At 42.9% G+C, this 13600-nt stretch overlaps 2 protein-coding genes across 6 annotated transcripts in view; one reads left to right on the forward strand and one right to left on the reverse strand.

Annotated features, from left to right (window-relative positions):
- Nucleotides 1-13600, forward strand: part of CBR4 (carbonyl reductase 4) — a 239934-nt gene that overhangs the window by 32787 nt on the left and 193547 nt on the right. The gene's annotated exons all lie outside the window — the stretch shown is intronic.
- PALLD (palladin, cytoskeletal associated protein) overlaps nucleotides 1-13600 on the reverse strand; it is a 218710-nt gene that overhangs the window by 13940 nt on the left and 191170 nt on the right. For all 5 annotated transcript variants that reach the window (XM_081875220.1, XM_081875221.1, XM_081875222.1 and 2 more), the window contains one exon: nucleotides 7083-7232. In XM_081875220.1, the coding sequence (XP_081731346.1) occupies nucleotides 7083-7232 (150 nt within the window). The remainder of the gene's footprint in view (nucleotides 1-7082; nucleotides 7233-13600) is intronic.

A 13600-nucleotide genomic window follows, 5' to 3' on the forward strand; every position in this document is an offset into this window, starting at 1 on the left:
TATTTAGGATTATCAGGTCCTTGCCTGCAGTTGATGTCTGTCTAAAAACTCTGCAACAGAGAGAGCATTATTCTCTGCTACCCACTCAAGTCCACCATTTTCTCCTGTAAGTTGTGAGGCAAAAGTAGAAGCCTGTTCTGTGAAATGGGTGACCATAAGAGAGAGGACTTTCTCTGTGGTGCCTGCACATCTTTGAAATTCCTTCCCAGTAGACCTGCAGTGGGCAGTTCACACTTCAGGCTTTTGTTGTTATTGTTGTTGTTTAGTCGTTTAGTCGTGTCCAACTCTTCGTGAGCCCATGGACCAGAGCACGCCAGGCACTTCTGTCTTCCACTGCCTCCCACGGTTTGGTCAGACTCATGCTGGTAGCTTCGCGAACACTGTCCAACCATCTTGTCCTCTGTCGTCCCCTTCTCCTTGTGCCCTCCATCTTTCCCAACATCAGGGTCTTTTCCAGGGAGTCTTCTCTTCTTATGAGGTGGCCAAAGTATTGGAATCTCAGCTTCAGGATCTGTCCTTCCAGTGAGCAATCGGGGCTGATTTCCTTCAGAATGGCTTTTAGAAAGGCCTTAAAGACCCATCTGTTTTAATGTCCTTCCCCAAGTAACACTACACCAGATACTAATACTGATACTGATACTGATACTGATACTGATACTGATACTGATACTAATATTTTTTTATATCCCACCCATCTGAGTGGGTTGTCTCAGCCACTCTGGGCGGCTTCCAACTTAATAAATACTACACTGAACAGTATTTCTTAACAGTGCAACTTTGGTAGTTGGCATTAAAATCACATAACCCCTACTGCAGGGTTTCCCAAACTTGGGTCTCCAGCTGTTTTTGGACTACAACTCCCATCATCCCTAACCAGCAGGACCAGTGGTTAGGGATGATGAGACTTGTAGTCCAAAAACAGCTGTTACCCAGGGGAATTCACATGCACACTAGCAACTTAAAAAGCAAATTGTGCTGCTTCTTTCTTACCGGCAGACTCACTTCTAGTTTCACCTCAGTGACTTTCTTCACTGAATATAAGTTGCCTTTTAAACAAGGCCTACTCAAATAAGCTTTTTTTTTAATACTAAATGCTCATTTCAACCCACAGGCAGCACTCTACACAACTTGTAAAACAACTTTTGGCACAATAGCATCTTCATGCTCGAGACTGCATTCATATGAGTAACAAAAGGCAACAAGCATGAACAGAATTGTAGGCAAGCTGAAATTATGTGCATTTGAATCTTGTTCATGTTGGCGACTTAGCAAGCCCACAAACAGTTAAGTCAGTGGACTACTGGAAGCCAAGCAATGATCAGTGAGAGCAAACTAAAAGTTGAAGCCCATGTTCCCATTATCCTGGACAATCTAAATAACCAAATTACTGCCCATGGCCTGGGAATGAGTTCTTAAGTGAAGTTTTTACAGTGCACAGAAACATCTTTATATCTCTCCTTCGGTCATCTCTATAAATTAGTCTTAACTATCAAGAGACGAGTACACTTGCTTCTTTTAAATTTACTATCTTCACCCAGGGTGCAATCCACACTCAGGGAACACACTGTCCCACTTAATTCTTCATAGGGTGTTTCCATGCTACATGATGTTGTTGCAGAAGGAGCTAAAGGAAGAGAAATTAAAATGGCTGTTTTTAAGTCATGTGTAGTGCGGTGCCTTCTGACAGATGATGGACTACAACTGCCATCATACCTGGCCACTGGCTATGCTGCCTGGGGTCATGGGAGTGGAAATCCATCATCATCTGAAGGGGGCAAGATTGGGGAAGGCTAGGTTGCACTATTCAAAGGTATCTTTTCACAACTACTTTTGAAAAGATTAAGCTGGTCAGCTCATTACCAACCTACTTAAATCTTCACTCAAACACCCTCTTATATGGACACATTAAGCGCATCTGTGCTAGCTTTGAGGCCTACAGGCATACTTCCATTATTGTTTAGGATTACAAAGCATGGCATATTTCCATTGGGTGATGACGCTACGCAGTTGGAATCTACATCTTCTGGTGTGAAAAGCTCATGCGCCGATCCACTGCTGCCCTTAGTCTCTAATGCACTGTTAAAAGCATACTGGAACTATGCTAAGGCCAGGAGACGTAATTGTGTTTATTTGGAAATTATACCGTGACGAGAGAATATAAAATGACTAGATGAACCAAGCAAATGCTTGTCTTCGTTGCATAATAAATAAACTTCCAGATTCACATCCAGAGAGTTCGCTGATCGTTTTCCAAAATAAATACATAAATCAAGCACCCCTTTGTCCTTCAGCCAGAGGAATATAAGCAGAACATTTTTAATTTAATTTTTTTTTTAAGGAAAGCACTGCTTCAGTTATTGCTTATGGTAATGACTAGTACTTAAATAATCAAAAGATGCCTGGTGACCTTCACAGAATAATGCTACCCCCATAAATCTTGAGCACCCCAGAGATTGTTCTGAATGCTCAGATAATAACAGGTAAGAATTCAGCACAGTTGACAGAGTGGCCATGATCCACAAAAGCAGGCCCATCCACAAGCACAAAATGATGCATCTCAGAACATGCACCGCCACTGTATCCCTAACCCATTTTATCAACAACTCTGCAGATCCTGAGAAGTAATTTCACATGCAAAGGAGGAGGACTGCTATTTAGTAAAAAGGGGGAGTGGAGGAGAAGACAAGCACTCTGGGGCACACATAATAGAGCCATGCATACCTAGAATGCTCACTGGATATCCTTCTGTATATTCTCTGCTATGTTCCAGTCCACACATTATCCCTGAGTGCATGCACACTCAAACATTCAGTGGTAAAAAACAACCACCCTGCATTGACCTAAGGTTCACGTGCCTCTGTGGCAACTGGATTTGGAAATGGCTTGTTCCTCAACTAGACTCTGTCTCCAGCATCGCTTTCAGATGGGTGTATCGCCTGTGTGTCCACATGAGACCCTGTCCTAGATATGCCTCCTGGTTAGGTAAAGGACCCCTGACAGTTAAGTTCAGTTGCAGACGACTCTGGGGTAGTGCGCTCATCTCGTTTTACAGGCCAAAGGATCCGCCGTTTGTCCACAGACATTTTTTTCCAGGTCATGTGGCCAGCATGACTAAGCCGCTACTGGCGAAACCAGAGCAGCACACGGAAACACTGTTTACCTTCCCGGCGGAGCAGTACCTCTTTATCTACTTGCACTTTGATGTGCTTTTGAACTGCTAGGTTGGCAGGAGCTGGGACTGAGCAACGGGAGCTCATCCCGTCGCAGGGATTCGAACTGCTGCCCTTCTGATCGGCAAGCCCTAGGCTCTGTGGTTTAGACCACAGCAGCACTCGTGTCCCAATGCCTCCTGATTAGGTGGAAGCAAAGCTACAGTAGTGCAGAGATGCAAAGAACTGCTATGTCTGAATGTTCCTATAAGTCCCTATGCAGAGTTGCGGCAAAACCATCCACTCACAGCAGAGGCAAGGTCACAACACTGGATTGGAGAGAGATGCAGCAGTCTGATTCATTTGTGGACAGATATTAGGATCTTACAGGGGTTTTTATTTTATCCATGGGCCTTTGGGGATATAGCACAAAACTATGGTTTGGTGGTGTTATGTGAGAGAGCCTTAGGTTCACAAGCTATCCTGTCCTCTCAATTCTTCACTTCTGCTTTTGAACTAAATGATGCTTCTTGCTATGTCAGAACTTATATAAACTCTGGTTAGTTTAAACTTTGCCCAGTAAACGAGTCAGGATCATGAACCATGGTTTTATCCTGAATTGATTAAATTAACCAGAGCTTAACCTAATCAAAGTTTCCCCAAGTTAAGACGTAACCAAGAACACTTCTTAGTTTAAAAGTGGAAGCTTCCAATATCCTCCTCGTGGCTGCACCAGAGAAAGAGAGGGGGATGAACTCAAGTCTTGTGCATGCAATGCTACAACATAGCTTAGTCTTATGTCTGAACTGGCACAATTTCTGTCAGCAATGCAGTGTGCCCTAACAGAGCTCAGAAATTACTACTGTAGTGTCTACATGCATAATAGGAAATGTTATATATGTTCACAGAAGTAATTTTCTGTAGACTCAACATTTATGTTTCATGGTTTTCTAATATTTGTGATACCAAACCAAGTCCTATGTATTTTACACAAAAGAGGGGAGGGGACAGTGGTGGCTCTCAAGCCTTTCAGCAACGGAACCATTATGGTTAAGTAGCCTAGCAACGTTCATAACAGACTACAACACTCTCAAAGAGGATAAGCTGTGCTTTAGTGATAGAGCTCATTATTTTTAAATGTAATCCTACTTGCAATTTGGGTTTGGAAAGATCTTTGGTGCTACACCAAATATATTTTATTCTTTTGACTCTTAAGATTGCAATCTAGAAGAGGGAGGGAACAAAGTAGGTGTCTGGAAAAGGATGTGCCAGTAAGCACGCTTCAGCTGCCATTCCTTGCCTGAGAACAACCCACACTCAGTTGGATGGCCTTACAAATAGTAATTATGCACTGGGTCAGGCTGTTGTTGCTTTGAACCAGGGATGATGTCAGGGACCGTGCTGAGGAGAGCTGCGCTGAGGAAGAATGGTGGGAGTCACCCCCTCCTCCAGATCCCGATTCTTCCCTGGAGAAGGACAATGTAGATAGGAACAGGGGTTTGCAGAGGGGCATAGTTCAGAAGGCAGAAGCTGGGAAATACTGGATGGGGAACAGCTAGCAAAAGAAACACTAGAAGAGAAAGAGTTAACAGATTCATAGTCTCTGGATAGTAGACACCCCTCTTCCCCAAAGTCCCAGAGAGCTCAGAAAGTAGCAGAACAGAAAACATAGCAGCTCCAAGTCCAGATCACAAGACATAGGAGTAACGTAGCTTATTAGGGATGGAGAGGGGAGTGCATTTAATTGGGAGCGCCGCCATTTCTAGGAGAGGTGTTCTTTGTTCTCTTGCTGTGATTATTAAAGTTTCTAACTGGTAAGAAGACTCCTTTTCCTTTGTTCTGTTTATCTACTGCCAAGGGGGGGGGGGGAGGGAAGGAAGCCAATTCTCTGAAGCCTGACTGATGAGGACCTTGTGACCCTGTAGGTCTTTCTAGAATCCCAACTCCCATCAACCCCAGCCACCATGGCCAACTGTCAGGGGTGATGGGAACTGTAGTTCAACAATACCTGGGAGCCCCATGTTTCCCACCCCTGCTTTAAAACACTCAAGGGTGGTAATAAATGTACCATAAAAACCTCCTCTACCTCAGGGATGGTCAATGCAGTGCCCCTCCAGACATTGCAGAATCACAATTCCTATTATTATTATTATGCTTAATTTATTAATCACTTTCTGAACCACTATTTGCACATAAAATCATTTGAAGCAGCTAAAAACAAAAGAACAACAAATGCATTTAAAACAAAGCAGCAACAGTAACAAGTGGGCATGCCTCACTACTAGTCATGCTGGCTGGGGCTGATGGGAGCAGGAGTACAAAAACATATGGAAGGCACTGCATTGTCTATCCCTGATCTCTAGCCTACTGGAGATGCAAGTAACACCACTTCTTTGGTCTCAAGTTGTCATGAAGCAATCTCCCAGTGAGACTGCTGTGCCAACAGTTAAGGGCCTACTTTCCTTCTGGAGGATTCCGCTCTGGCGGTCACATTAGTTGACAAGCAGGTTTTCAACCTTGCTTCTGAAATCTTTTACCTAAACAGAGCGGCATTTGTTGACCTGGGGTTCCCAAGGGGCAACACAGGTTAAGAAGCGTATTATTTCCCTTGGCAATCACACAAGGCACTTGTGTTTTAAATTTTACTAAAAGAGTACGGCTTCTCCTGCTGCCCTCTGTTAAGCTGACCCCTTCTCTTTCTGCAACAGGCAGTAGAACTTACCCAATGTCTTTGTTAGTTTGCTACTCTACACCATTGGCTAGCCTGGTGGGGTATATGGAAACACCCAAGAGGACATCAGGACAAGGGTTAAGTTTTATTATGGTGTTGGCGCTATTGGCAGGTGCCCCAGTTTTCTCGTAACATATAATTACCTCCGTAGCTCCTTTGTTGCCCCGGACTGTTATATAGGAATGCATATCTTGTCATTTGGGTACTCATGGGCTAAAGTGTGAAGCTCCACACTGCCCCTGGGGCTCAACTGGGAAGAGGGAATTTCATTACAGAAAAGGAGTTTGGCATATCTCTCGGCTGAGGGGCTCCACGACTTCCTATAGCCATTTGTGTGGAGCCTGTGATCGGCAAGGGGAATCCATCTATGCACGTAGCCAGGCTGGAAACATTCAGATTAAAGTGGATCTCATTGCAATAACAAAAAGCTTTACAAGCCAAGGGAAGAAAGGTGGCAAGAAGGACAAAGAAGAAAGGACTGCTATTCAAGAGTAAGCTTCATCAGTGAATCTGGTGAGGTGAGGGACTGATTAAGTTCAAGGAAAGTGGATGGCATTTTAATCTACTTTATTTTGCTCAAAAGAGAATATATTGGTTTTTGGTAACTTTTGCATTGTATAGTTTTTCTTAAAACTCCATACTTTTTCCATCTTAGTAAACACTTAGTAAATGATTTACTTGTTTCATAAACCTGTATGGTCTCTGATTTTAACAACCACATGTTCAGAAGCCAATAACCTGCACTACCATTAAGAGGTTTCAGGGGGAATTTGTAATTCAACTTTGTAGAACTAGTCAAGGTGCGCTAAACTGGGGGGAACACCTGTGTCAGCCAGAAACCCCCTTCCCTCAGGTGACATGGAGCCCTGGCAGGTGGCCATCACAAAGTATCAGGGGTAATGTATGCATGACTGTTCAGACCTCAATCACCTTCAACATGGGGTGCATTAAGGTTGCACAAGAACACCGCCTAGATGGCAGTTGCTCAGAATCAGGTCATGACAGAAAAACCTCCTTCTTTTTAATAATCCCCTGGAGGAAACGTGTTCACAACTTGGCAACATCTACTGGTCCCGCCCTATTAGTGTGAGATGAACATGGATGCTTTAAGTATCATCTGAGCCCAAATGACATGACCCGTCAATTAAGGTAACTGAGAGTCAGGTTGTGAATGCTTACTCCTAAGTCAAGACTTGGTTTACCTGAGGGTTGGCAGCCATGATAGTGTAATTCCCATCATCATCCAGGGCGGAAGCTGCAGTGTGGAGAGAGCAGGTCCCATCAGGTTCTCTTTGCATCCTGTAGTGCTCGCTCCTTTTAGATATTTGCTTCCCATCTTTGAACCAATAGATCTGTGTCAGAAAACAAAATGCAAGGGATGAAGGAGGCAGATACAGGAATCAGAACTAATAGTGTGAGCAAGCCTCACCGTCTCAAAAGGCACAATAAGAATATGGAACAAACCCCTGCCTTTCCTTCTCTTTTTGTTTCTTGCTCTCCGTATGTCTAACAGTGGCTGGTGCACCTATTTGCAGCATCTGGAGATTTGCACTGTTGTGTGTGTCAGGAGGAGGAGGAGTTTGGATTTGATATCCCGCTTTGAGACCTGAAGGAGTCTCAAAGCGGCTAACATTCTCCTTTCCCTTCCTCCCCCACAACAAACACTCTGTGAGGTGAATGGGGCTGAGAGACTTCAGAGAAGTGTGACTAGCCCAAGGTCACCCAGCAGCTGCATGTGGAGGAGCGGAGACGCGAACCCGGTTCCCCAGATTATGAGTCTACTGCTCTTAACCACTACACCACACTGGCTCTCTCCTCACACTGTGAGGAGGCTAGTGGTTCTCTCTTGTTGTTGCAAGAAGTTAAGGGCTGCCACCAATGCCAAAACTGGGCAAAGAGGGTGGGCAAGTGCAGGCACAAACTAACAGCCTGCTCCTATTCCCTTACCTTGGATACAGCTACAAGTCTGAACTTGGTCAGAAACCCATGCTTGCCTTACCTTTCTCAGGTGACTAAAGTGAGGGACAAGAATCAGCAGTGCCAAAACTGGGCTTAAAAAGCACTGCACTGATGTCATCTCATGCAACTTTGTTCAAGTCACTTTAACCTCATCCTTGCTTTTTAAAAAAGGGGCAGGTTGTAAACAGTGACTTTCCTCCACACCGGAATTCCTGCCATATCCTGCTTATGTGGTGTGTCACCTCATCTATAAAATGAAATGCCTGAGGTTTGTTGGTTTACATTTTTTTCTAGGCATCCCTGTCTATCAGACATTATGAGTGGTTTAAGCTTCTTGAACTCAACACATGGAAAAAATGCAAAGCCTTGTACATTTGACCAATGTTTTTACACTGAATACAGGATGGCGGTGGGTGAGGAGGGAAATCTTGGTGACGGGCCCTCCTATATTGCATTCAACACACTGTTGGAATGAACAACACACATATAATCTCCCCTGTGCAATCAGAGATCCTGATTATAGCAGGTTCCTGGCTGTGTGCACATTTTGTGTGTGTGCTGGGTCTGTTCTGACAATCAACAAACGTATGTGGGTTGGAGCAGGACATACCGCCATGACTCTCTCCTCCCAAATGAGTGTACAACACAAACACACACAGGTCACACTAACAGGACTCTTCTAATGCTGTGATAACCGGAAGGCAAATGAGAGCTACTTTTCTACAGATATTTTTTTGCAGCTTGCAAACTGTTCAGCTGGGCATGCCAAGATTCTGTCCAGCAGAGTGAAACTAAACGTTTGCCCAAAAAAGGGTGATACACATTTAGACTTGATCTTCATCAGTGAACATTCCTTCCTGCCCTTCCCTCTAATGGTTTCCTCACAATATATTGCCACCCAGGATTTGTTTGCACTGAGACTAACATCCGTGCATTAGTTTATCAGTGCAGAATACATGTGCTGCTTATAATTACTCTGAAATGTTATCAGTAATTCTGAAATGAAGACAGAAAAGGTCGCTTTCATTTACAAAGGGTGGAAAGGGGCCCCCAAACAATCTCCCCCCCAAAAAACCTCTTAGCCGCTGTATACAGAGTTATATTTGTTTGACTTCAGGACCAATCCCAAGCCTTGTATAAATACTCATGTAGGGATAGAACTGATTTCTTCAATAACTCCACATTGAAGGACATGATGTTAAGCTTAGGCTGCAGGCAGATACAGCAGCAGTACACATGTTAATCATCGGTAGTGGGAAGTGAAGCAGGATTTCCCACAGCATCAAATACATGTGGCCCCCAGTTGTACAAGCAGACCTGACAAACTAAGCCATCCCTCTTAGCATTAGTTACCTCTTTGAATGAGTAAGCTTACAAGGGCGCCGGCACACTTGACTACCCGTTCCCAATATTTATGAATGAAGAAGAGACTTGTGCAAGGAACTCATAGGAAGATCTTTAATCTGAGGGCAACTTCCCTGAAAGCTGCTGGTTAAAAGGTTCTTTTTGAGGAAGCATGGCAAGGAGGTGGATTAAGAGAGCATCCTCACTCTCAAGACACCTGGAGACCTCAATCACTTGGAAGGAATATTTGCTGTATTATTACATTCCCAAAAGCACAAAAAGGAGAGATGACCCAAAGCTATTACTGTATAGATTGCAACAGCCAATTCTGTCCAGATCCTAACCTTTCCTGATGCTTGATCATTATGCAAAAAATTAAGGGAATGTCTATCACTGTCCATCCAGCTCCTGGGAGTTCATACTTCCATGTAAGGTTTTCTGGCACTGAGAAGTACCGTGCGTCAATTTCACTCAGCAGTCAGCTGTATCTCTTCCTACTGCATGTGTGTGCAGGACTGCAAAATGCCTATGCTGCCAACAAGGGCTCGTTAATGTGTTCTCCTACACTGACATCACTTTTCTGTTTCACATAAAAAGGCATGTTATCATTTATAAACCTATAGGACATAGCAAAAGCAAAGCTTCAAAAATAAGTTTGAACTTGTACACTTCAGATTTCGTAATGTTACCTGACATCTGTTGATCTTGTAAGAGCCAGTAATTGTTTTATAACATAACACACTTCTTTCATTACAGAATCAGAAGGCTTGCCAGGAAGTAGCGATACAGTAAATACCTGGTGTCCTAGATTAACACAACTATAAAGTAGAAAAATATGGCTTTTTTCATTATTATTTTTTAAAATCCTGCTATGCAACAATTAATGCAGGATGTCAATTCTGCCCCAAAGCCATAGTCTCTCCCCCCCATGAAATTTACCATTATCACATATATGTTCATCCTGGAGAAGAGTGACTAGTGGGGTGCCACAGGGTTCTGTCTTGGGCCCGGTCTTATTCAACATCTTTATCAGCGACTTAGATGATGGACTCAAGGGCATCCTGATCAAATTTGCAGATGACACCAAACTGGGAGGGGTGGCTAACACCCCAGAGGACAGGATCACACTTCAAAACGACCTTGACAGATTAGAGAACTGGGCCAAAACAAACAAGATGAATTTTAACAGGGAGAAATGTAAAGTATTGCACTTGGGCAAAAAAAAATGAGAGGCACAAATACAAGATGGGGTGACACCTGGCTTGAGAGCAGTACATGTGAAAAGGATCTAGGAGTCTTGGTTGACCACAAACTTGACATGAGCCAACAGTGTGACGCGGCAGCTAAAAAAGCCAATGCAATTCTGGGCTGCATCAATAGGAGTATAGCATCTAGATCAAGGGAAGTAATAGTGCCACTGTATTCTGCTCTGGTCAGACCTCACCTGGAGTACTGTGTCCAGTTCTGGGCACCACAGTTCAAGAAGGACACTGACAAACTGGAACGTGTCCAGAGGAGGGCAACTAAAATGGTCAAAGGCCTGGAAACGATGCCTTATGAGGAACGTCTAAGGGAGATGGGCATGTTTAGCCTGGAGAAGAGGAGGTTAAGGGGTGATATGATAGCCATGTTCAAATATATAAAAGGATGTCACATAGAGGAGGGAGAAAGGTTGTTTTCTGCTGCTCCAGAGAAGCGGACACGGAGCAATGGATCCAAACTACAAGAAAGAAGGTTCCACCTAAACATTAGGAAGAACTTCCTGACAGTAAGAGCTGTTCAACAGTGGAATTTGCTGCCAAGGAGTGTGGTGGAGTCTCCTTCTTTGGAGGTCTTTAAGCAGAGGCTTGACAACCATATGACAGGAGTGCTCTGATGGTGTTTCCTGCTTGGCAGGGGGTTGGACTCGATGGCCCTTGTGGTCTCTTCCAACTCTATAATTCTATGATTCTATGTTGCCTTTGTCTATTTTTACAGTGATTTTTGGAGAAAAAATCTCAAGTTTTAAGTACAGAAACCTAAATTTCAGAACCACAAATCAAATTTTGAAATGCAAGATTTTCAAGATCTCAATTTTTTGAAATCTGTTTTCAAGATCTCAGTTTTTGAGAATGTGAACAATAAAACTGTTGATAGAAAGAGTTACATCTGCTCCAAAAGGTTTTGTAGCTCACTATAAAATTTTGAATGCTCAAAAATAAAAGAACTGGGCATACTTTCAAAATTGTGCAGAATTATATATTTTTTATAACTAAAGACATAATAATGATTAAAAGTTTTTGCCTCCTGTAACAATCACCTCTAGTGGCTGCATAATAAATATAATAGTTATAATAGTAGTAGAAATGTATATTAGGTCAAAAAGAACTCCCATAATTTCAGAAGAGTTCTTTTCACAACTGGTTTTTAAGTTCCTGAAAAGGGAGTTGGCCATAAACCATCGCAGGCCCCTTCAGTACCCAACATGTATTATTTGGAAAACATAAGATCATTTCCTGAAATTACTTCCTGAATGCATGCTTGTGGAAGAAATCTTACATCAGAACTGGTTATTCACATGTTATCCAGAATTGAATCTTAGAGCAAGACCTGACAAGAACTACGTACGGATCTTGTTCATTGATCAAGTGTGCTAAAATATTATGTTGCAGAGTGACCTCAGACAAAGGGTACAGACTAAGCAATTACAGGGAATCGGGAAGATAAAATAAGCCTGGTGATGTCATTAAGTCAGTTTAATTATACATGCTGATATCTTCATCAGACAGAGGCAAAGCCTCTGATCTGACAACAACCCCCAGTGGTGATCCAATTTGTGACTTCTTGCCCTTTTAGAGAGGCTTTTTATGGGTTTGGCTTTGTCAGCCAAGAGTACATCAAGACTTTGCATAAAAGATTCCCTATCTCCATGGCAAACCATTCTCAACAAATATGCGAAGAGTAGAAATAAAGCATTCCTCTGATACAAACAATTCTTGGCTCTGTCATTTGGAATGACTCAGGGTGAATAATTGGCCCCAGTTTCAGAACATATATTGTCATGGGAAGAGAGATGAGACTTCCAAAAACCATGGTAGTGGTTCTGGGGAGTTCTTGGCCACTATGTTTCTGCCAGGGTTTGTAATTCTAGGCATAGATGACCACTGCTATTGACACCAAGTGGATGACAACAAGAGCCTGCAGGAAAGAAAACTCCAAATTCATAGGCCTAATTAGGTACTCAGCAAGCACATCTCATTCCACATGATCGAAGAATGCTATGATGCCTTGCATGGGCTTTTCGCTCCACCAAGTTCCACATGACAGGATCCCCAAACAGCCTTGTTTACCACAAGGATGCACTTCTTGAGATATCAGATGGTAAACGGTCACACCTTCCAGTTCCATCCAGTTGTGAGAAGAGCCTTGAAAGACACATAAAACCTGAGCTCTGGTATTACATGGCCACTGCACTGGGAGCTGAAAGCTGCCACAGGGTGAAATTTGGCGACCGTAGGCTCCATTTGTGTGAACTGCTGAGCACATTTAACCAAAAGAGAAATTGTACAGAGCATGGTGCTGGTAATGCCAAGGTTGCAGGTTCAATTTCTGTAAGGGACAGGTGCATATTCCTGTCAGTTTGCATTTCTTAGTACAGAAAGTATTGATCTGATCTTTCCTATTCTACTTAATTCAAGAGGGTTCTGGAAGCTTCTCTGTGTGAAAGAAACAAGCAGAGGGTTCATGGTGTTTGCATTATTGCTTCAGAGAAATTGAGTACAGCTGGCTTAAACTGGTTCTCTTATCTGTTTTTGTCAAGGTAATGCTGACTATAAATGTAAAGCAAGTAGGAGTTTCACTTTCTCTTTTTCTACCTCTCTTCCTTCTGTTGTGGTGTTTTGTACATGGTATGCTTAGTGTTAAGGTTTTAGACTTAGAAGTTTAAGTTAAGTCTGCTGCAACTGGATTTCTTATGGACAGGGCCAATCCTGAATGTACTGGATTTGTGACCATTATGCTCATTTGCCTTCAGTAGCAGTAAAGCTCTGCTGGATGAAATATTAATTGCCTCTGGTCTTTTTTGTGAATCCTGCAACGTGTTTCAGTTTTTACTCTGCTAACTATACAATGGAGTTCTGCTCTGGATCAATATTGAGTAGAATTACATGACAATTCCAGGGTTCCAGGTGGAGAAATCGAAGTTAGAAACAGAATTGTTAGAACCAAAGACTAAGGTACTATCTAGAATGTATAACTTGCTGTTAAAATGGAACACACAAGACGAAATGGTTAAATCGGCTATGATAAAGTGGGCACAGGATATTGGGCATAACATTATGTTCGAGGACTGGGAAAGGTTATGGACCACTGGGCTGAACTTCACTGCATGTAATGCTCTGAAGGAAAATGTAATGAAAATGATATATAGATGGTACAT

The sequence above is a fragment of the Podarcis erhardii genome (assembly GCF_964252035.2).
Source record: "Podarcis erhardii genome assembly, chromosome: 9".
Classification (NCBI taxonomy): Eukaryota; Metazoa; Chordata; class Lepidosauria; order Squamata; family Lacertidae; genus Podarcis; species Podarcis erhardii.